Source organism: Chrysoperla carnea, chromosome 4, assembly GCF_905475395.1.
Source record: "Chrysoperla carnea chromosome 4, inChrCarn1.1, whole genome shotgun sequence".
NCBI lineage: Eukaryota > Metazoa > Arthropoda > Insecta > Neuroptera > Chrysopidae > Chrysoperla > Chrysoperla carnea.
This window is the reverse complement of record NC_058340.1, coordinates 31,987,375-32,009,930: the sequence shown is the minus strand read 5'-3', so window position 1 is coordinate 32,009,930 and position 22,556 is coordinate 31,987,375. Positions and strand designations below refer to the sequence as shown.

Below are 22,556 nucleotides of genomic sequence, written 5' to 3'. Positions count from 1 at the left end.
CTTCGAAATAGAAATAGGCGCTAGTGTCTTTATTATGGATTGAACAATTGATTTGATTAACTCTGGAGCTAACGAAAATCAATGATATTTTAAGTATTTTAAAATGAAAAAATTTGGTTTATCAATTTATGGATAAAAATTTGACTGATCCACGAATTTACCTATTGCGAGCAACATATCATTAAAATTGGATTAATTTAAAAAATAAATAATTTACTAAGAAAATAAAGAATTGAAATAAAATTGAAAGTCCGCGAGATCAAACATATTTGTGTGAGTTAAAATTTTTTGAATAATTTGATCAATTTGGAAGTGCCTATAGTTAAAATAATGTATATGGCACACTAAATATTATAAAATTCGGCAAAAACACAAAAAATGTGTTTTTTTGTCAACTAATTATAATTGGTCAGAATGTTGTGTGTCAGAACATTGAACCAAACATTTTTTTACCATTTGTTAACATTAAACTAACTGCCATTACAGTTAATAGAAAAAATATTAATCCTAATAACGATGTTATTATTCGACATTTACAACGCCAACGTTTATCGGCTTTCATGCGTCGCATTAATAATTCCGCACGTGGAACATCTAGTGTAAAATCAGCTTCTGGTCGACCGGCAGGCTGTAAAAAAAAGAAAAACAAAGATTAGACTCAAAAATTATGATTAATACTATCTTAATTTAGAGAAGGCAGATATACATTAACAAGATTCATAGAGGGACAATCTGGGTTAACAAACATGGCTACAAAAAAGGACAATTGAGGCAATTGGTCTCCACAAAAAGTAAGAAAGTGTGAAAGTGAATGTTTTTAAGTAATTAGCAAGAACTTGAAGACCGTAACCATCCATGATTGTCAGCTCATAAACGGAATAAAATAATGTCTGAGAAAAAACATTTTCTAAAGGGATTAAATGGATATTTTTCAAGTCCGAGAGTATTCATTGCCAAGAACTTTTTAAAAAACAGTTGCCGTGGAAAAGTTTAAAATTTCGCCATAAGTGGAGATAAAATTCTTCGTTTGAAACGTTTTATGTTAATTTATCTGGTGAAAAGAATTGACGAGTGGTAAAGAACAGTAATTTAATTTTAGTAAGTGGTAAATTCTAATTAAATAGACCATTACAGTCTATATTAGATTACTAATTTGCAAACCGCAAAACCATTAATTATGGTTTTGGATGCAGTGTAAACCACATCAAATGTTTGTAACTGTAACAAATATATCATCTATTCGTTATGTAATAATCTTTGATCGTAATACTACTCATTATTAAATTATGAAGAGTACTCATTTTTTTTATTTTTCTTTTATTACAAAACAAAACATTAGATTTTGTAGTGTTCTTATATTGTTTATCAATAGTGGTTACATTTAATTTGATTTTTGAGGAAGTAAACTCATTGCGATGTAAGGCTAAGTAAGCAATATCATAAAATATCCAATTGTCCTGTAATAACTAAATCATCGAATATAAATTATTCGATGATGTAGTTATTATTTCGAATAATGATTTTACTGTAAAGGCGCATCTTTCAGCCTTAAAATTTCCGAATAATTTAATCTTATATGCATTAGATTGACTAGAGTGTTCAGTCACGAGCGAAAGTTTGAGTTTTTTAATTCGTGTCTCTATAAAATCCGTATTTTTAATGCGCCAAAAAATTTTTGCTTTCAGAAATTCTACCGCACGATAATTTTTACAAAAAAAATTCTTATCGTGAACTAATATCTAATAAAATTATTTTACAGTTGGTTGATGCTTTAAAAAATAAATCTTTGGAATTTCACAATAGGAAATTCTATATTTTTACTTGGCGTTTATATACCATGCCTACAACGTGTATAATAAAAAAATAACCACTAACCTACTATTTGCTACCACTATTTAAGCGAAAAGAGTTAAATTTACAGAATGTTTCAGTAGTAATCTTTAAAATAATTTTAATTTAAAAATTTTCGAATTTTGATAGTTATGATAAATGATGCGACTTTTATTATTAGGCTTTTTATTAAGCTCATCATTGATATTTTAAATTTTTGTATCAAACAGTGGTACAACACTTCAAGTAGCATGTAGAGATATTTTTGATTTTTCTCACAAGCAATTTTATCGTGCTACCAGTCGAAAAAGTATGATTTTACTAAAAGTATCATTCTACTAGTCGAAAAAGTATAACTATAAAATGTTGCTATAGCTGAAAATGGACGATTAAAATGTTGGTGAGCATTCTAGAAACTATCGTATTTCCATGAGAAGTCGTACTTTAAGACCTTATGTATTTCAGTGCCCAGGTACATATTCTAGGCTCATCCTTGGTGCCCAAATTCATAATCATTTTCGAACTGTTTCTTACTTAACTAACACTCAACATACAGCCTAAGCCATTGACAAAATTAATATAAAATGGAAGATATTTTTCAGAAAAAACTATTGTATTGTGTCATGAGCTTAGCTATTGTCGAAAAAAGCATAAAGTGGACTACATAAAATGAAACATACACTCCCAAGTCATTAACGAAAGAAGCATAAATGGAACATATGTTTCAATGAAAGCAATTACTGTGTTGAATGAGCTTAGTATCTCTACCAAATTAATTACATATTGAAGTGAATTGGGAAAAGATATTCCGATTCCTTTCAACTGAATTTCGATTGAAAATTAGAATAAATAAGAAATAAATACATTAAATTGAGTTTTTTTATTCGATTCATTCGCAGTCTTTCCGTTTCAAATGGATTTTATTGGCAATGGATACTAAATTAAAGTTATTTCTTTCATTTCAATTTCATCTATTTTGATTAGAATTCAATTGGAATTTCGATTCATTCCAATAAGAAATTTATAGAATTTTTTTTACAAATCGATGAACTATTCTGATAACTATGTAATGGTTTTTCTGTTAGATGTTGTACATTCTAAATGTAAAATAATAAATATTGTTGCTAATAGATAGGAGGTATTCACTTCATCTATCGCTATGTTTATAATTCTTATAATTTTTATAAGAATCAAGGCTGCGTGTTGCAAGTATTTTGTAATATTTTTAAAATGCCACATTTGTAAAATACTTGATATTATTAATATTGCATGCATTCATAGGTAGATAGATAGTATATTAAGTTCAATTACATTTCATACTTTTCATATTTAATATCACTGCATAAATATTTCTATTATTAATACATATTCTTGTAAAATAATTTTTCAAGCATTTTAATTTCTTTTTATTCAAAGCTTTTATTTAGGGACGTTCCAAAAAAACTACATTTTACACTCTCTTAAATGCCCTTTATAAACAGGTAAATTTTTTAATACCCTTTACGATTTGACCTGTTAAATTTTGCGTTTTTAACACACTTAAATTCTGTATTGAAGTGTCTTCTAAAGATATGCTTTATTATGTAATAAGGCTAATTTTTTAAAAATTAATTTAGAAAACTAATATTCATTAGTTAAAAGCATGACAAATATTTTTCTATAAAGAAAATTATAACAAGCGACGCTCGTTTTTCCATAAAATACATTTAAAGTGAAGAAAAGAATGACATTTGTGTGTTATGTCTTTTAAAAGTGATTTTCTCCAAATCTTTAGGGATTAATATTTCAAAAACTATAGTATATATCGAAACATTTTTCTCTTAACTTTCGTCTAATTTTCCCAAGTTCTCCAAGTTTCTTCAATTTGAAACGTATATCTCAACATATTTGATGATCCTAAGAAAACGTGATTTTTTGAGAACAGCGTTAAATCATTATATCTAAACAATTGTGATATGTATAGAGGTTCCAATCCATTTTTCATGCTAGTTACCGGCCTATATAACATTCAACAATACAAAATTTAAACAATATACATTATTATGATTATTATTTATTAATATTTAAGCTATCATATAGGTATAGGTACCATTAATAGTGGATGATAATAACAATATAACATGTGCTTATAAATAAATATATGCATACTCATGATTACTATTTAGACAAGTAAATGAATGTCTGCAGTGTCTCTAATTGAATGTATAAATATTTTATAAATGTATATTATTTACTATTTACAAGTGATTTTGGTCCGTAGCTATTTATCAAAGATCTATGTTATACGTACCAGCAAAGATTTTGAGAAAATTTATTCAGTTCATAAAAGAACAGATAGATCCAATAACATTTCTAAATAAGTGGATGACTAACGATAGATGACTTAGCTCTGATCGGATAATTTTCTTACAAAAAATTACTCTGTCAAAACAACAAAAAATGAAGTTTTTGCCATGAAACGGTTTTTGACATGCTAATTTCAACATCAATCTAAAAATGCTCTACCATATTATGTTTTCGAGATATTCGACCCCCAAAAATGGTAAAAACTTCTTTTTTCTCTACATTTAAACTCATCAAATGGAAAAATCATGCATTGCGGACCATGTTTTAAGTACGGAACTCAAAACTTTCCCTCAAAGTTATTTCAATCTGTTAGATTTCATAATAGTTTAGATACGAAAACATTTTAATCCACAAAAGACTGTCAGCTGGGATAAAGGTCCTATACCTGACTCTAAAATGATAAACGAACTGGGACCCATTCATTTCACAAGCGATACCAAATATTAATTCAACTCATAGATATAAAAAACGATCGAAAAAAGAATGTTAAAGAATTTATGTAAACTCGTACAAAAACTTTGGTGGGTTTGAAAAATTTATGTTTTAAAATTTGTGATAACTTTTGTACTTTTATTTTATTTTTGTAAGTGTTCCTGTAATAATTGTTGATAATGTTTCGTATACTTATTTTTTACTTTCTGTAAGGTATGTTTTTAATGTGTTATATGAATAAATTTAGCTACTAACGATGGTGGTATTGCAATCGTAATATCGATATTTAGCAAAATGTAATTATGTTGTATGTTCTTTCATCATATTTTTTAAATAGAATTTCTTAATGTACAATTTTATTTCGATTATCGTGGTATTTATTCCAATAACTATTTAAAGTCATGTTAAACCGCGAAGTAATTTTTTTCCTCGACAAATTTATTTCTTTTAAATTAGGTACTAGACATAGAGTTCAAGTTTAAATTGGCGTTATAACACCGCTAGAAATAAAAACCTTTTATGGTGTAACATTGTTTCATGCTTGATTAATATTTTGTTAAGTGCTGAGACATTATATTATCAAAACTGTGTATTGTTTTCAAGGAAATATTTATATACAATTATTATTATTTGCAAAAGGGGCGACCTCCCGCGTTTACTGAAAGTGAAAGTAAGAAAGTTTTTTTTTTGTTTCGTTGATATAGGTATTACATTAACAATAAAATATATTTACTGCAGTACTGTTTTATAAATTTGTCATCTTAATATTAAGTTATAGTAATATATCACCAAATATGAAATTTTAAACGTGCACTATGACAGGGAGTGCCGTATACGTTCGAGACTAACTTTGTGTTTAAATGTATTACTAGCTCGACCCGTGAAGTAATCGTGGCTAAAAACCGACCACAGAAACAAGATATAAAATGTCAATGGTAATTTACTTTCTTTATATTTATAGGCAATTTTATTACAGATATGATGTACAATTACATAAAAAAGAAAATTAAATCTTCATATTATTTCTGTGGCACGTTTTACTTTACGATGTATTGTTAAACCGTTAAGCTTTTTTCGTCATTAGCCAGGACGATAAGCTTTAAAATGAAGGATAAAACATGGAATTTGATAAGGGAATGAGAAATAGACTGTAGGACACCACTGGATTTTTAAAATGATAAATACATAATTGAAACTTCGTGAGTGGCTTCCTTTTGACGAATAATTCTTAGGTATTAATGTTATCAAGAGGTCATAATGTCCGACAAATTCCCTGCTGCGTTTTTACAAAAGGATAACTCGAATATGAAATCATTATGTTCATTTGAAAACGCAGCCTTTTCGGAAAAAAAATCGTAGAAGAAACTTTGGTAAACTCGTCAAAAGTAAGCCACTCACGAAACAAGTAGGTATTCATCATTTAAAAAAATCGTGGTGTCCCACGGCCTTAAAGATGTCGAGCGGACAAGAAAAAACATGGCTAGAGAAATAATAGACATTTACAAAAAAAAAAATATATAATAATAATAATAATAATAATAATAATAATAAGTCGGATACAAACATTTTTTTCAAGCAAAAGTTGAATCATTTGAAGACCTCGATCAATTCTAAATGCATGTTTATTTTTAAGCGGGTATGTTCTAGGTTAAATTTTGATCAACTTTATTTTTTCAAATGGAACCCTTTATTTTTTGTAGGTAATTCGTATTTATAGAGAAAAAAGAATTTTTATTTTAAGAAAAATTTGGATTTTTTATTTTTACTTTTTACGTTCGAATGGTTATTTTCACTTTTCCCACATTTTTTCTAGTATTTTTGTAAATTAGTCGTCAAACAAATTAACTAGAATTCTTAATTTAAATGTACAAATTACCTATTATTGTTTTTTAATTTGTATATTTCGAAATAAAAAAGATTTATTTTCAAAGGATTTGGGTATTACGGAAATAATTTTAATGTAGGTAATATGCATATACATAGAATATAAATATTTGCATCGCAATTTTCATTATCGGTGAATGTAGGCACTGCAAAAAATCGGCGTTATTAGTTTGAATAATCGGTCCATCTGTAAATCATACTATCTCACTTTACTTAGGCTAGTAAACATAAGATGGAGGATGATAGGTACTAGTAAAAACCAGAATTATTTTTACACCAGATTTTTTCTTTGGATTTCGCTTATTTCAAAATAAGATATCTTTTGTAATGAAAAAGAGCACATTAGTTTCATGTTAATACCATGCACGTTTTCAAAGCATAATAGAAACAAATGACAATAACAATATATGAGTAAAACCATAAGTTAAGGAGAAAATTATTGTATTATTTTTTAATAGGTTTTATTTTGTTTTGTTTTTCCCATCGTTATTATTTCCGCACTTCCTGATGCATAAAGATATGTTTTTATTATAATAATTTTTGTTAAATAATCATATAATTGATTTTAATAAATCATTGAACATAATAATACCTGATAGAGAGACTATCTACTACAATACAGGAGGTATTTGAACATTATCGATTTCATACAAAACAATGTATAATATGTTTCTAATATTCAAAGCATTCCAATCTAATATGAGACTATGGTGTTACAAGTACAGGTCATTCTGTACTCAGTTTAGAGTAGTTTTTATCATATTGTACTTTTCGTGTACTACAAAAAAGTACATACTGATTGTAATGAGTTTCAAATTCACATTTAAGTTAAGTATATCAGATGTTATCTATGAAATGTTAACGAAAATCGAATTTGTTTGAGTAAAGTGAGTATTGGAACTAATATTCGAGGTTTGTGAAAGGGCTATCTCGAAAACTAATAGGTCAAAACAGATTTTAGAGAGAGATATCGTTTTTGCCATATTAAAATTAGCCTAAAACGATATATTCATGAAAATTTGGGAAACAAAAGCATCATTTTGTGGAAAAAAATTTTTATTGGAAATTTGACGATTTTTATAAAGAATTCTTTTATTCTCCTTAGAAATTTTTTATTATTTATTATAAAATTATGTTTTATCCAAAAGCTACGAAAATTGGATTTATTTGAACGAATTTTCTGTCTATTTCAAGATATGACGTTGCGAATTTATATTTTCGTTATATGGCACTTTTCCACCAGATAGAAGTTTGCTTTAAAGCAGAAACAATAACTTAATATAATCCAAAATTAACTTCGACCCAGTAAACAAAAAAAAAACATAACAAGTTTGGAATATTATGAATATAAAAAATGTACAACAATACAAAATACATAATAATTTATAAAATGATAGATTATGATTTAAACTTTTTTAAAGTTTTAATAAAATCAGTAGATACCTTTGTGCAATAATAATTTACAATAATTTGATTAATCAGTCAGTGTAAAGTTTAATGATGCATTAAGAAATCAATTCATTTTATACCTATAGTGAACATTTCTAATCGGAAATTCATATTATTCTTATAATATTTATGATGTCAACACTTCACACAAAGGATATTTAAATCCATTATGTAATTTATTGTTATTGAATAACGGATTGTTTAATTAAAATAATTATTTATTTCAGTATTTATAACAATAACATAGTAAAATACTTTTTTATATAATTCAACCACGTTTACTATTTTTAACCTTAAGAGAAAGATGTGCGAAAAGTTTAAAATCGTTTGCAGGCTTTTTTTGGGCTGCTCTGGGTAACTTCTTGACTATACCTCCCCCATTTGTCGTCCCATTTAACGCATTAAGTACACGATTTAATGAAACACCAAAATTTTTCGCGTTTTTTGTAATTTTTTTAACTTTGAAAAATCATTTTATTTCGGAAAAAAGTGGAAAAATTAGATTCATTCAACTATTACGAGTAATTTTTAAGATATTGACTAAAATGCTGCACGAATGGGGCTTCAGAACCCACAATTTTATTGTGGGTCGTGAAGGGAATATATTTTAACAAAATACATAATATAGCCCACAGAAATGCGGATCTTAATTTGAAAATGTGCAAAATGTTGTTTGGGTCTTTATTATCCTGATTATTCCAAAGAAACGGAAATTGGTTGATTTTACGATTGAATCGTAAAAAACGATTTTATGATTGAATCGTTCTGATGAAGAGCTTGCTGGATAATACGTCGTATGCGATTAAAGTCTATTTTAATTTCTGGGCCCCGATTTCCTACAAAAAATCGTGAAAATAACAAAAAGTATTTTATTTCGATATTTGGGGTTTTGGCCAAAAAATACAAAAATGGGGTTCATTTAAAAGGTGCAGTGCTAGTAGTTTTTGAAATATTGTCTTTTATTTCGGAGCGATTTTGCAGATATTTTAAAAAAACTCATTTTATGGTAAAATTAAATGCATCTCAGTAATTTTTCGGTTGTAATTACTCATATTCTAAAAACATGAAAATATGAATGGTTTACTCATGTATCGATTATAGAAAATCACGCGTGATATCTATCAACTAATGGCGCATCTAATACAGGCTAAGGATTTTCGGATAAAAATAAAAAACTTATCTGGTTTTCCATCAGAATAATCAGGAAAAAAAGTCTAGTCTCATATTCTTGGTGTTTTTAGCGCTACAATACCCTATTTTTTGTTTTTTTTTATTAAATAGCTTTTTCCGTCGATTTTTGAAAAATTCTTTTTGTCGATTTTGTTTATAATTAAAGTTTTTTTTTTCTTTAAAACTACTATTTTTTCTTAATTATCGCTGTACATATTGCACTAACCTGCAACGAATTATATCAATTAATATCTGTCCAATTTACAATTAAATTGATTGATTTTTACATTTTTTGTATTTGTGATCAATCAATCAGATTTCCTTTTTAGTTGATCGATTTTATTGGGAAACATTATAAAAACTCTCAAAGTTAATCAGTATAATAATTTATTATATTTATCACTTAATACTTATTCGAATTATATTTGTTCGAATTACAATATTATACAGAATATTCGAACTATTAAATTATTCGACATAACAATATTTTTATATAAATAATTAATTTTATATTATCCATAATACAAATTAATTTTATAATAGACTTACAAAATATTACTTACTAAAAAAAATAGAGTGCGAATGCGTGTTTTAAATAAATTTATCTCAATAACAATACTGTCTTAATTCATCAATTGTACATGGTTTACGACAACATTCATCGATAATACTTCGCCGTGGACGTCGAAAAATCCGTGGATACATAGCTTCAGCGTTCATTTTTGATCGAAATGGAAATACAGGTTTTATATCAAAATCAACTGTACCAATCGAATTATCATCATCTTCCTGATATTCATATTCAGTTGAATCAGATTTCTTGTAAACCGGTACAGTACCACTACCCCTACAAACTAATTGTATTGTGTTTGCGAGTACAGTACCACATAAACGACGTGTTCGTTTCATTCGTCCTGGTGCTGATATAATATCATCTGGATCAAATAAATCACTTTGTACATCGTTGATAATTATCACTAAACATATAATGCTGATTATTAATGACCAATAATGTACAGCCATTCTTAACTGTTTGAGATTATTGTTGGTACTGAATTGAGTAATAGAAGAAATTGGTGCTTTTATATATGTGTTACTAAATTTTCTTACGATATTTTATGCGTAAGAAGGAAGTACACTCGGATTTAATCAAAATGAATCGATCAGAGAAAAAGCTTTTATGAAATACATTAAATGCACACACGATTGGGGCGTGTCTTTTACCAGAGAACATATTGACCAAAACATCTCTGTACGAATTATAAAACGCAGTCTAAAGAACATGATACTCGTGAACCGGATTTATTTTATGAATTAACATGATTTTTCCTGCTACTTTGCTCGCGATATTGATTCATTTCAATTCTCTATAATTAATTCACTAACCGACTCATTTAGTGAATCATTGATTCATTTAAAGAAACATTCATTTATTTAGAGATCGTATCTTTTCTTCACTCTATATACCACTCGCAAAATAGAAAATGTGAACCGGATATATTTTAAGAATTCACTAGTTTTTTCCTGCCGAATTTAATTTACAAAATGATTCATTTAGTGAATCATTGATTCATTTAAAGAATCACTGATTTATTAAAAGAGCGTACCTTGGTCTCACTTTATATACCACTCTCAATATAGAAAATTCCAACTAAAGACGAATCCAACGCATGCTCTCTTTTAAGCCACTTCTCTCCATTTTAAATATTTATCGTGTTTAATGTTATTTAATTTGTTTGATCAGTTCAATTTTTAATGAATTCGTGTGTGAATAAATAAAAAGGGTTGAGGTAATACAGATTTGATATGTAAATAATTGTGACATGTGTATTGATACTTGTCTGAATCAATTTAATTTCTTATGTGTAACGTGTGGCGCCGAGATTATTTCAAAAAAAAATTTTTATTATACAGTTTAATTTAGGGAGACAATTGTTTGGACTTTGAAAATCTTTGACTCTTTCGATGATAATCTAAGGAAATGCCCATGCTTTTTTTAGCCCAAAAGCACGCACATTAAATTTTTTATTAGGCTTAGGCTTATATCAAAATCCATTTTTTGTAGCAGAGGACACCAAAACCTAAAAGTTTAATTATAATTTGCATTTCATTTGTTTCAGTTAAAGTTCTTAGCTGGGCAAAACTTTTTTGGACTGTCAAAACGTATTTTTCAATACAGACATCTTATCTGCAATCATTTTCGGGAAAATCGTGATTAAAAAATAATATTTTTTGTTTGGGGCGAATTTTGTATTGTTTAAAAATTTTGACAATAGCACGATAGACAAAAATAGAGCATTAAGGTGCATAATATACAGTGGAATCGTGATAATCCGACGAACGTTTTGCAAGGCGTTGTCGGATTATTGAATTTGTCGAGTACTGCCACAGACACCTGTAGTCCGGAAGTTTTTTGAAAAAGAGTACTAAGGTAATCCGACAAATTACTTATGAAACTGATAGGATTCCATGATTCACACGATGTGTAATTTAGTAAAGTAAGAAACAAAATAAACAGCATAGATTTCAAGGGGCTTCGTACTAAAAATTTTTATATTTTTAAATGCAGATTAAAATTAATAATTATTTTTATATTTTTGAGTGTAGGTATATCTTCTCAAAAACGTTGATAGATACGAAAAAAAGTTGATCTTTTTTATAGTAAATCGGTTGAACTTTGTAAAAAATATCCCATTTTGAGATATGTACAAAAGTATGCAATTTTTTCTTCGATAAAATGTGAACAATACCTAAACTTCACAAAGGTGTGGTTTTTCGATTTTTACCATTTTACCAGAATTACCATTTTTAAATTTTCGATTTTTACCATTTACCGGTTCCTTGAAATTTCATATCAAAAGCAAAAAACCGCATCTTTCTAGCATATATAGAAGAAAAAAGATATTTTGGATTTTTCCCCATTTTCGCGAGGTTCTGATGTATATCTTCAAGTTTTCTGTTAATTTAACTGTATAACGCTTCAAATGGAAAAAGCCCTACCAGTCTAGAGTGAATAGAAGTAAAAAGGGAAGTTTTAGGGAAATTCTAACTTGAGATTGGTTCTCCATACACGGTAAGATGTGTATGTCGTTTACTACAATGCTGGTATGGTATAGAGACAGATACATATAGTATCTATGTTAACATAATAGTAATGAATAGAGATATTTACCAGAAATATTGAAAATTTGGTAAAGTGTATTTATCAGCGGCAATGTATGCATATTCATGAACTTGGGGGCTCTAGGTACGTGGTCCTTAGGTTTAGTTGTAATAATGGAGAAAAACTATGTCTGAACTAAAGTCTACAAAAATATTAATTTTTGTTTACCAATAATAGAATTCATTTATAGTATGCATGTGGCGCGGGTGCACTCTTAATGACCTATATTTTATAGTTTGTATAATAAATAGTTTTCCAAGAAAAATAATCTTGTTTTGAAATTTGCAAGCTAGCACAGAATTGTTTTTTGTTTATATACAAGTCATATGAGTCACATGAGAAAACTTACCTTTTTTTTTTTGTATAAAATATTAAAATTTCAAATTTTATTTACGTTGTTTACTGTTATATGATTTGTTTTGATAATTTGCCCTTGAAAAAAATTTATAATTTCAAATAAGAGATGAAAAAACTAACAAAATTATTTCATTAATTTTAAGTTCTGGACCAATGTACTGAAACTTACTTTGTTTAGAAAAAAAGGTTTGGGAAGCATTAGTCTTAGGTACGTACGGTTTTCAAAGCTGTTGTTTTATACTTATTAAGGATGTTATAATACAATTACCATAAAAAAAGTTCGGATAACTAATAACATGGAGAGCATAGAAGAGGTTGTGTCTCACCAGGAATCATGTTGAAAAAGATCCTCCTATATGTAAAATAGTTTAAGCACCATGGCGTCAGCTTTGCGCGGTACAGGTGAAATTATGAATGTCACACTCTTTGGTGTCTCACCCATGCACCAAAAAAAATGTACAACGTTGCTGGATACTAACTTCTGCATAAGTATTCGAAGCGAATTTCAGAAATGCCGTACAGAAATAACTCGTACTGGATGTAAAAATTTTTGATTTCCCGTCAATTTTCGAAGCCCTACGTGATTTATTTCTGCACGGCATTTATGTAGTTCGCTAAAGTCAGGTATCAAAAATTTAGGTCTAGAAACAATAATTTTCAAATAAAAGTTGATTTTTTGCGGCAGAATAAGAATTTGCTACAAAAAATATATAGTTCCATTTAATTTAGTACTATCGGTAATAGACTGCATTCAGAATTTAATGAAACATGGCATAGTTGTCCATTATTACATCATAATTAGCCAGTTTAATTTTTAGGGGCCTTCAGAGGACTGAAATTCTGAACGCCCAGTTTTGTGAAAAAAATAAAATCTTTTGGGGCATTCAGAGAACTGAAAAAAAGATATTTTAAAGATATTTTAACATTAATCCTTGGAAAATCACAGATTTTATTTTATTTCACGAAATTGGACGTGTAGATTTTCAGTTCTCTGAAAGCCCCTAAAATTTTTTTCCATTATTATATCATAATAATAATGGACAACTATGCCAAGTTTCATTAAATTCTGAATGCAAAGTCTATTACCGATAGTACTACCTTAAAAAAAAAAACAAGAAAGTTGAACCTTGATTAAAATGAAGACGTCCCCGTTTAAAAAAATTAAATACTAAATTTCCATTCATTTGATTTTTCACTAAGTTTGTGAAATATAAGGGTGGAAGTTTTTTAAAATATTAGCTTGTATTAGAGGCGCCTATCATTATTCTATATGAAAGAATAATTTCTATGAAATTCATTTACAAAGGTTGATAGAAACTGAAATTACTTTTAATTATTCCACGAAATAGTTTTATTAAGATTTTACATAATGTGCGCTATTATTTCATTATAAAATAATTAAAACTTCATTAATGAAAGAGATCAAAAGTTTATAACAGCTGTACTTCTGTATATTTTCCCAATAATGATTGAAAGTTTATGATGCGCTTGTGTGCATTTATTTATACTTATTTAATTAAAATTTCATTTTAAAATTATTTTATAAAAATGTTTGTAATGAGTTTTATAATATCTATGATAGTGAGTGGAAACAACGGATATAATTTTAAAATAATAAGTCATTTATTGCAAAAAAATAAAAAGTTCACATACCTACTATTATTTATACTATTACGATATTTTTAAGTATAAAAACATACACAGGATGTTTTTAAATTACACACAAACGTGAGCCCAAATTCAAGGTAGAATTCTTTCAATAATTTCTCAATTTTTATAATTAATATATTCTACCTCTATCCACTGATTTTGCAGGGGCATTTAAAATTTTTTCAGGCTGCATCTTTAAGAATGACGCTTTGGCATTAATATCTTTAATCATAGCTGCATACGACCCCTATCATCCTTTTTTGCCTCATCCCATTTTATGGCATGTTCTGTTAAATCTATGTATTGTTAAAAAAAGAATGAAAAAAAATTGTATTGAATTCACTTTCTAAAAATTCATGCAATTTTTCGATAATTTCAAACATGTAAACTAGTTTTTAAAACGACTTAAATTTATTTTCCCTAGGTCACAATTTTGGTGGCTGATTTCAGGTATTTTCTGATCAGTGGCGGATTTACCAGCAGGCTGAGTAGGCTGGAGCCTAGGGCGGCAAATTTTAAGGGGCGGCAAATTTAGTTCATAAATTTTTTATTTCGATTGACAAAATTTAGAAAAAATTATAATACACACACAAAATACGAATTTCAAAAATTATAGAGGAATTAAAATATTCAACAAAAACCGAAATATAGTCCTATATACAGTGCTAAATAATAAATATCTCAAAATCTCTGCATAGTTCTCGATGATACTAACCGTACGGGAAAAGTTGATGTAATGAGGATAATGGAGCACAAATCATAAAGTTGCAATTTTATTGATAGATAATTGATATGATTGTGAACTAAGATATCAAAATTTAGAGGCGGCAAAAATTGAATAGCCTACGGGCGGCAAATCTCTAAATCCGCCACTGTTTCTGATTAAAAAATGTCCACGAATTTTTAGCCAGCAATGTTTTCGAAAGTTTCGAAAAATTTTACAGCATTCTGATACATTCTTACCAACTTCTAGTATATCTCCATTCTAAGAAGTAAAGAAGGTGAACTATTCTAAATTATTCTGAAAGATTTTGTGACTCCTCCCAAGAAATCGATGTATTAAGAAAGGTTTTCACAACACATGTCTAATTGTCTATCTTCTGATATCGTTTGGAAGAACTCAAACGAGAAGGAAGCATTAATTTATGCTCAAAGTATTTTAATAAGTAAACACATTTTCTTGACTTCCCATCGCTTCTACCATTTCATACAGACTAAGATTAGTGCTTACTATTAAATTCCAAAGTTTCAGAAATTTTGGCAGTTTAACACACGTAATAATTAATGCCTAATTTCCCAATATTCATCCTCGAAATCACGAACTTTGCAGCTAATTATCTCGCGATATAAACAACCAAAAATTCTGCAACTTCGGGATCTCACAGCTAACATTATTTTGCCTGTGAAAAAAATAGAAGTTTGTTATGCCACCAACCCAAAGTTGTTTAAGTGACAAACTTCTTTTAAGTAAAATAATATTACTGAAGTACTTTTAAATCACTTTTAAGTACTGAGAGATGTTTGAATATTAATGTAATGCAAAATATTAAAATTTAAAACAAATTCACTTTCTTATAAATACAAATTTTATCACAGAGTTAATAACTAAAAATGTCTTCTTAAAACATTTCTGATTTATAGTTGAAAACGACATTCAATTATTCAAATTTGAAAGTTACGAATATTTTAAAATAAGTATTAGATTAAAGTAATGTATCTACATAAATTTTTATACCATGTATATATGAAATATACATAGTATTATAAGTTTAGTCCCAAGTTTGTAACGCCTAAAAATATTGATGCTACAAAAAAAAAATTGGTATAGGTGTTCATAAAATCACCTAATTAATCCATTTCCGGTTGTCCGTCCGTCCGTCCGTCTGTGGTCACGATTACTCAAAAACGAAAAGAGATATCAAGCTGAAATTTTTACAGCGTGCTTAGGACGTAAAAGTTCGTAAATGAGCAACATGGGTCAATTGGGTCATGGGTCCGTAGTACCCATCTTGTAAACCGTTAGAGATAGAATAAAAGTTTAAATGTAAAAAATGTTCCTTACAAAAAAATAAACAACTTTTGTTTGAAACATTTTTTTGTAAACATCACTGTTTACCCACGAGGGCGTTAATTAGGTACAAATTTTATAGTATGTATAGGAATATCAAAGTGAATATCTTTTGTTATTTAACATACATGACGTCAAAAAAAACAAACGATTGCGCATCAACACTTGCGCATTATATTAGAATATCAGTTAAATATGTCAGATATGTATGTATGTGAAATGTGACAGAGTTATCAACACTGCCTATACATGGTATTTCAACAATTAACTCAGTCAATTGTTTGTTTTCACTTGTTTTAAATAGTTTTAAAAACTATGTCTCATTATTTTGTACCATTCAGGATAGGAATATCCGTAATTCCGAGAAGACGAAATATAAAAAAAAAATTGTAATCTTCGATTTCGTCAAAAACTGTTAAAAATCACGGCAATACTCATTTAATCGTTTGATACACGGTGAAAAAAATATTGATGAAAATATATTTTTGATTTTCAAATGAGTGGGTTCTCTGGACACAGGCGTAAAAGAAGATCAAAATGGTACATTTAGATAGTCCTTAGAAGAATATTATATCCACCCAATACTTAGTCACACCATTATCTGTTAGATCAGAAGATTTTCTTATACACTCTGAAGCATTCAAGAAAATCTTTTCTTTAATTCTTCAATACTTATTGGGAAAATCACTGTTGACTCAAGTAGGCATGATATTGCAGTCATAAACAGGCTCAAATTTTAAAAAACAACAGTGGGCATAGGAATAACTAAACAATTCAAAGATTAGGAATGAAAACTAAGTTCATTCATAAAGAACAATTTTGTTGCTGTTTTAATTTTGCGGTTGCCCATAGCAAAATAATTTTCTCAATACGGACCAGAATGCTTATGAGAGTCATTTTCTAGAAGTGCAAAAAATCTTTAAATCAAAATTTTAAATTTTCAAAAACAAAACAATTGAAAGAAGTTAACATTTTTAGTTAAAATCATTTAATACAAATTACATACTATAAAGAAAGTTTCATCTTTAATCGTGCTAAATATTTAAAAAGTTTCCGGGGAATTGAAGAGAAAAAAAAACAGAGAAAGTTATAAATATGAAAAAGTGAACTTAAAACTAGTAAAAACTATGCTACTATGTTACTCATTTTTTTTTACAATGAATGAATGCCCTTCAATTAATTCTACACTGCATCTTCATCATAAAAAATTAATTGTAGATAACACTATAGATAAAAACAGTACACGGTTATCACGTTTCTTTAACTGTCCAATGTGTAAATTCACCATTCTTTTTACAACTAATATACTTTATTGTTCAATTACTCTGTATATATATTTAATCAATTAAAGAAGAGGAGTTTTAGACCAAAGTTTATTTTCCTTTGAACCTCAGCTCACACCAATATTTTGGTCTTAAAACTCTTATTAAAGGCTTAGAACTTAATAATAAAATTTCAGCACTTGAATTTATTTTGTTTTGAGTTATCGTAGATATAAACCAACAGACGTGAGATATCTGTGATAAAAAAGTATTTTTATCGTTTTAAGGAGCAAGAAAAATCCACAAAAATTGAACATTTAGTACAGTAAATGAATCTCAGATCTGCTCATTTTTGGAAACTTTTTTCCCCATTTTTAGCATTCAGCTGAGAAAATAATACTAAAAAAACATCTACATTGTTTTATACTACAAAATTTTGAAATTTTCCTTACTGAAATCGAATATGTAAATTAATTGGAATAATTTGCTGTGCTGAATTAAAAAACCGCTATTCTCTAGGCGTATCGTAATGAAAGTCCCAAGAGATAAGCTTCTATTAGCTTTAACAGAGGTAGCACAGGACTGCCGTACGTCCTTTAATGAGCTGACGGAAGAAATGAATGTAAACCTGGTAAGGGTACCGGGACACAGAGACATTCCAGGCAATTGAGAAGCCGGCTAACTTGCTAAAAATGGCACAATGCTGCCGGACACAAGCATCAATAAATATCTGGGAGTTCTATTTGTGAACTGCAAGTTGCTTTTGAAAGTGGATATCTTAAAAAAGGCCAATCTTAGATGGAGGGAGAAACGTACTTGTAGTACTACAAGACAAATATGATCTGAGTACAATCGTAGCCGTTCCGAAGATCTTATATCACTTCCAAGGGCCTCTGTTAGCAAAGTTGTTGCGGCTTTTACACGACACTGGTTGGGCGGCAGGCATGCTGAACGCCTGGGCCTGGCAGTGTATCACGACTACTGCAGGAGCTGTCACAGTGGTGAAGAAGAGGAGACTATGTCTCATCTTCTCTGTCACTGCCCAGCTCTTGCCATGAAAAGATGGACTTACTTGAGCTAGCCTCTTTTTGACGACCTATCCGACCTAACGACTCCTGCTGTTCTTAAACAGCTCCAAATGGTTAATGAAGTAGTGGTTGGGGATGGGCCACCCTTTTTCGGTATCACAACGGACCCTATGGTCTAAGTGTGTCCCACCCAAGGACAGCCACTCTAATCTAACCTAACCTAGCTTTAAGAGGTACTTTTTGGAAACTTTTTCTCAACCTGGAAACTAAATTAATAAAAGAAAATTAATTATAAATAAAGTCTGTATGGTTTAAGTGAGAAAAAAATCACAATTTGGGAAGAAATAGTTTATTTACTGTGTAGCTATTTTTTGTATTAAAAAAAAAAACTTTAATTTTCTTGTTACGAAAGAAAAAGTTCATTTCACTGATGTTGATTCAACGGGTTGTGTGTTGTGTATTACTTAATAGTAAATTATGTGACAAAAATATATATTATTTTAACAATTGTTTATTTACCAGGTCATATTTTAAATAAAAAAATATTATGTCATTTTATAAAAGTAATTGTAATGTTTATAAGTACTTAGGTAGGTATTGTGTGTAGTAATGTATGTATATGGAATTGTAAAAATTAGATGTTAGGTATTGTCTTGTTAATTTGTTGAAATAGCTGTATATTATGTGAATTAAAATCAAAATCCTCTTATTGATATCCTAAATTGTATGTTAATTCTTCTGCAATTTATGTAGTAAGTAGTGAAAGTGCTCTTTAATGGGATACGCAATTAAATTATTTTATTTTTCGAATATGGTTACTTTTGTGTTTCTAAAATCCTTTCCGTCCAAATGTAAATTTTGACGGATATTGTAGTTCTATTAATATTGTAGTTCTATTAAATTTGGGTGAAATTTTTCAATATTATTATTGCATTTGGCTAATTTATCTAAAATTTCAATTTTAGTTCTTTAGATTAGCTGCTTGGTAACGTTATCCAAATTAAAGATAATTAATTTAGAATGTGATATTCTAGCATAGATTTTTTGATATTTTTTAGCCACTGTCAAAGTCTAAAATCAAATTTCTATTTTACCAAATCTAACATTTTAAAACTTTCAAAAAATAGGTAAAAAATAGTATACTTTTCGTTTTATTAGGAAGCCGCAGATTCGTGTCTTCTGAGTGTCACTACACTGAGAAAACACGACTCATTCTTAACATCATTCTTAACATAAAATTTTCCCGAAATAAGGGTAGCTTAATCTCATAATTTTGATCTATAACACCAACTTCGATGAAAATTAATAGGGGGTTAAAATTATGCCACCTTCTAGATTATAAGTTATATGGTTCCGAGAGGTGCCTTTGCCCTGATGGTTGTAACCTCCCTTCTAGGTGGTGGAAAAATTTATGGTGAGAATAACAACAGGAATCTAAAGAGGGGTGAATTCTGAGCAAAAAAGCGTCATTGCAGCATATTCCGAATAACTAGAATTCGAATGACTAGAATAATTGATAAACTAAAAAAAAAGTTCCCGACATAAAAAAATGAACTTTATAAAAAAGTGTAGGTACCATTTTATTAGTTTTGGTGCGATATTTACAGCTGGTTGAACACAACTGCCTTTTTTGACGGCAACAAATATTAGAGTATTTAACTTCAGATAACTGAAAAAATTGCAGATAACTGAAAAAAGGTTTTTTGAAAAAAGTAACACATTTTAAAATACTATAAACCGGAGTTATAATGAAAAGTAAGTTGCTCGTACCTAATTTAAAGCTGTTGTATTTTTACTTTGAAGTCCGATGCTTATAAACAAGCGTCGTGACCACTCATACATTAAGCGAAGGAAATTAAGAGCTGTATTACCGAAATTCAGCGACAATAATGTATAAAGGTATACAAACCTTTTTTGTTAATCAGTATCTTTCAATAATAAAAGTTCTTAAAATATAAAATTAGTTTTTATAATACAATTTTTTTTGTTAATTAGACAGACAGTAAGAATTATTAACAAGTTATTTATGTTATTCTTTTATTTTTTGTTTTATTTATTTATTGTTTTTATATAATTTATTATATTGTATGTATTTATTATCTTATATTTTTTTAAAATCAAATGAAATATGAATAACATTACATTTTAGAGATATGTTATATGTATACAAGAGAATAACAAGTGTAAAATGTAATTAACTAATTAGATAATTAAATATAAAATGTAATACCTATGTGGTATTCGTTAGTGTAATATAAAACCTTTGTGAATTTTTGTTGTTTGTATTAAAAAAGGATGTTGTAGCGTAATCTTGTCGTTGAAAGCGCTTAAAATATAAACAGAAAAGAATGTTTCTAATATGAATAGAATTAATCGTTCCACTTCATGATTGTATTAATGCTTTTTATTCGAAATTCATAAGCGTAGAGCCGATATACGATTGGAAGGAACAACAAGAAAATTGGGAGGCCGTTGTCAATTCTATTAACATAGGAACTGAGGCAACGTCACGAAAAAGTTGAACGGGGCAACGTCACGTGAAAGTGATGCTGAATTTAAGATCAATTAAAAGCAATTAAAGCAATACTTATAAGTGTAATTGCCAGTCACAAGGCACATAAAATAAAGTTCGAAAACTAAAACCCCGACAATTACAGAATCGCGCTCTAAAAAGTATGAAAACAAGAAAATTTTTCATCTGAAATTGTTTTAATGAGTATTAAAAAAATCATCATTATAGTTGGGGTACCACTTTTCGGTCTTGTGGAAAATTGTTTAATTTTTGGAGGTTCCCTGACTGTAATGACGATTTAACATATATATATATATATATATATATATATATATATATATATATCTGAAAAGTGCTATCAATTTAATGTGAAGGTACATAGCCTATAACCAGCGGACGATCAAGACACTTCTAACGATACCTCATTTGCGATAAGTAGTTCACACATATCGGTCAAATACATAACCCTCGCCATTGTATAGTCGGGGTAAAAAGATCAAACTCAATAAACTATTTATTTAATATTTTATCAAATTTAATAAATACTTTAAAATACTTTTCAGCTGTGTAGGTGTTGATAAAATATTACTGAACCATTTGTATTTTACATTTGATCGATTTTTTATTAGATAATTCTTCTTAAAATTTAACAAAAAATATTATTAACTTCCTATTACATTTTATCTTTATGAATTAGATATATGTCTAGAAATATATTAATTGTATACCAATTAAAAAGTACACTATTAGATAATAATTGGGTTAAGTAATTAATATGATAAAACAAATAGGTAGTATAGTATATATACTACCTATTGGTTTTATCATATTAATTACTACTACAGGCCTACAGGCCTATAAGGCTCTTGATTTATAGTACTACAGGCCTATAAGTCTTTGCCTTTTGAGCAAACATATCTCCATCTGCTCCTGGTCTTTGCAATCCGACTCAGTGCATGTTTATATATTCATGACCTTTGAAAAATCTATAGTTTGTAATAAATGATCACTCACAATCCTTAAAAGAAAAAAAAGAAAATTAAATATCTTTACGCCTAGCCAATCAGTGAGAAAACAACAATTTCTGCACTTTTAATGGGTTATTTATGAGAAAACATTATAGTAATTTGGCAAGACTTATTTTTACAAAATAAAAAATACAAATGGTGGAAGCGCTTTGAAATTCATAGCGTTTTAGATGAATTTTTAGTCAGACAAAGAGAAAGAAATATGATTTGAATAATGTGTAATATTTTATGTTTAAAAATTACATAAAAACGCGTCTATATAATTAACCTAAAACAGTAGCTATAATACTTTTTTTGGTAAATATTCACGTCATAATTTCATGGTGTTCATCATACCGTAAAAGATTTTTAATTTAAAAATGAAAATAAATAAATAT

At 28.4% G+C, this 22,556-nt stretch overlaps 2 protein-coding genes across 4 annotated transcripts in view; both read right to left on the bottom strand.

Annotated features, from left to right (window-relative positions):
- Window positions 1-217: 217 nt before the first annotated feature.
- LOC123298161 overlaps window positions 218-22,556 on the bottom strand; it is a 111,262-nt gene continuing 88,923 nt past the window's right edge. The window contains exon 3 of one of the 3 annotated variants that reach the window (XM_044880082.1): window positions 218-628. In XM_044880082.1, coding sequence (XP_044736017.1) covers window positions 425-628 — 204 coding nt within the window. In that variant the 3' untranslated portion in view covers window positions 218-424. The remainder of the gene's footprint in view (window positions 629-22,556) is intronic. The other 2 variants (XM_044880081.1, XM_044880080.1) reach the window with 2 other exon arrangements.
- Window positions 9,674-10,151, bottom strand: LOC123298163 (LIRP-like). The gene has a single exon (XM_044880084.1). The coding sequence runs from the start codon at window positions 10,132-10,134 to the stop codon at window positions 9,718-9,720; it is 417 nt and encodes a 138-aa protein (XP_044736019.1). The 5' UTR covers window positions 10,135-10,151; the 3' UTR covers window positions 9,674-9,717.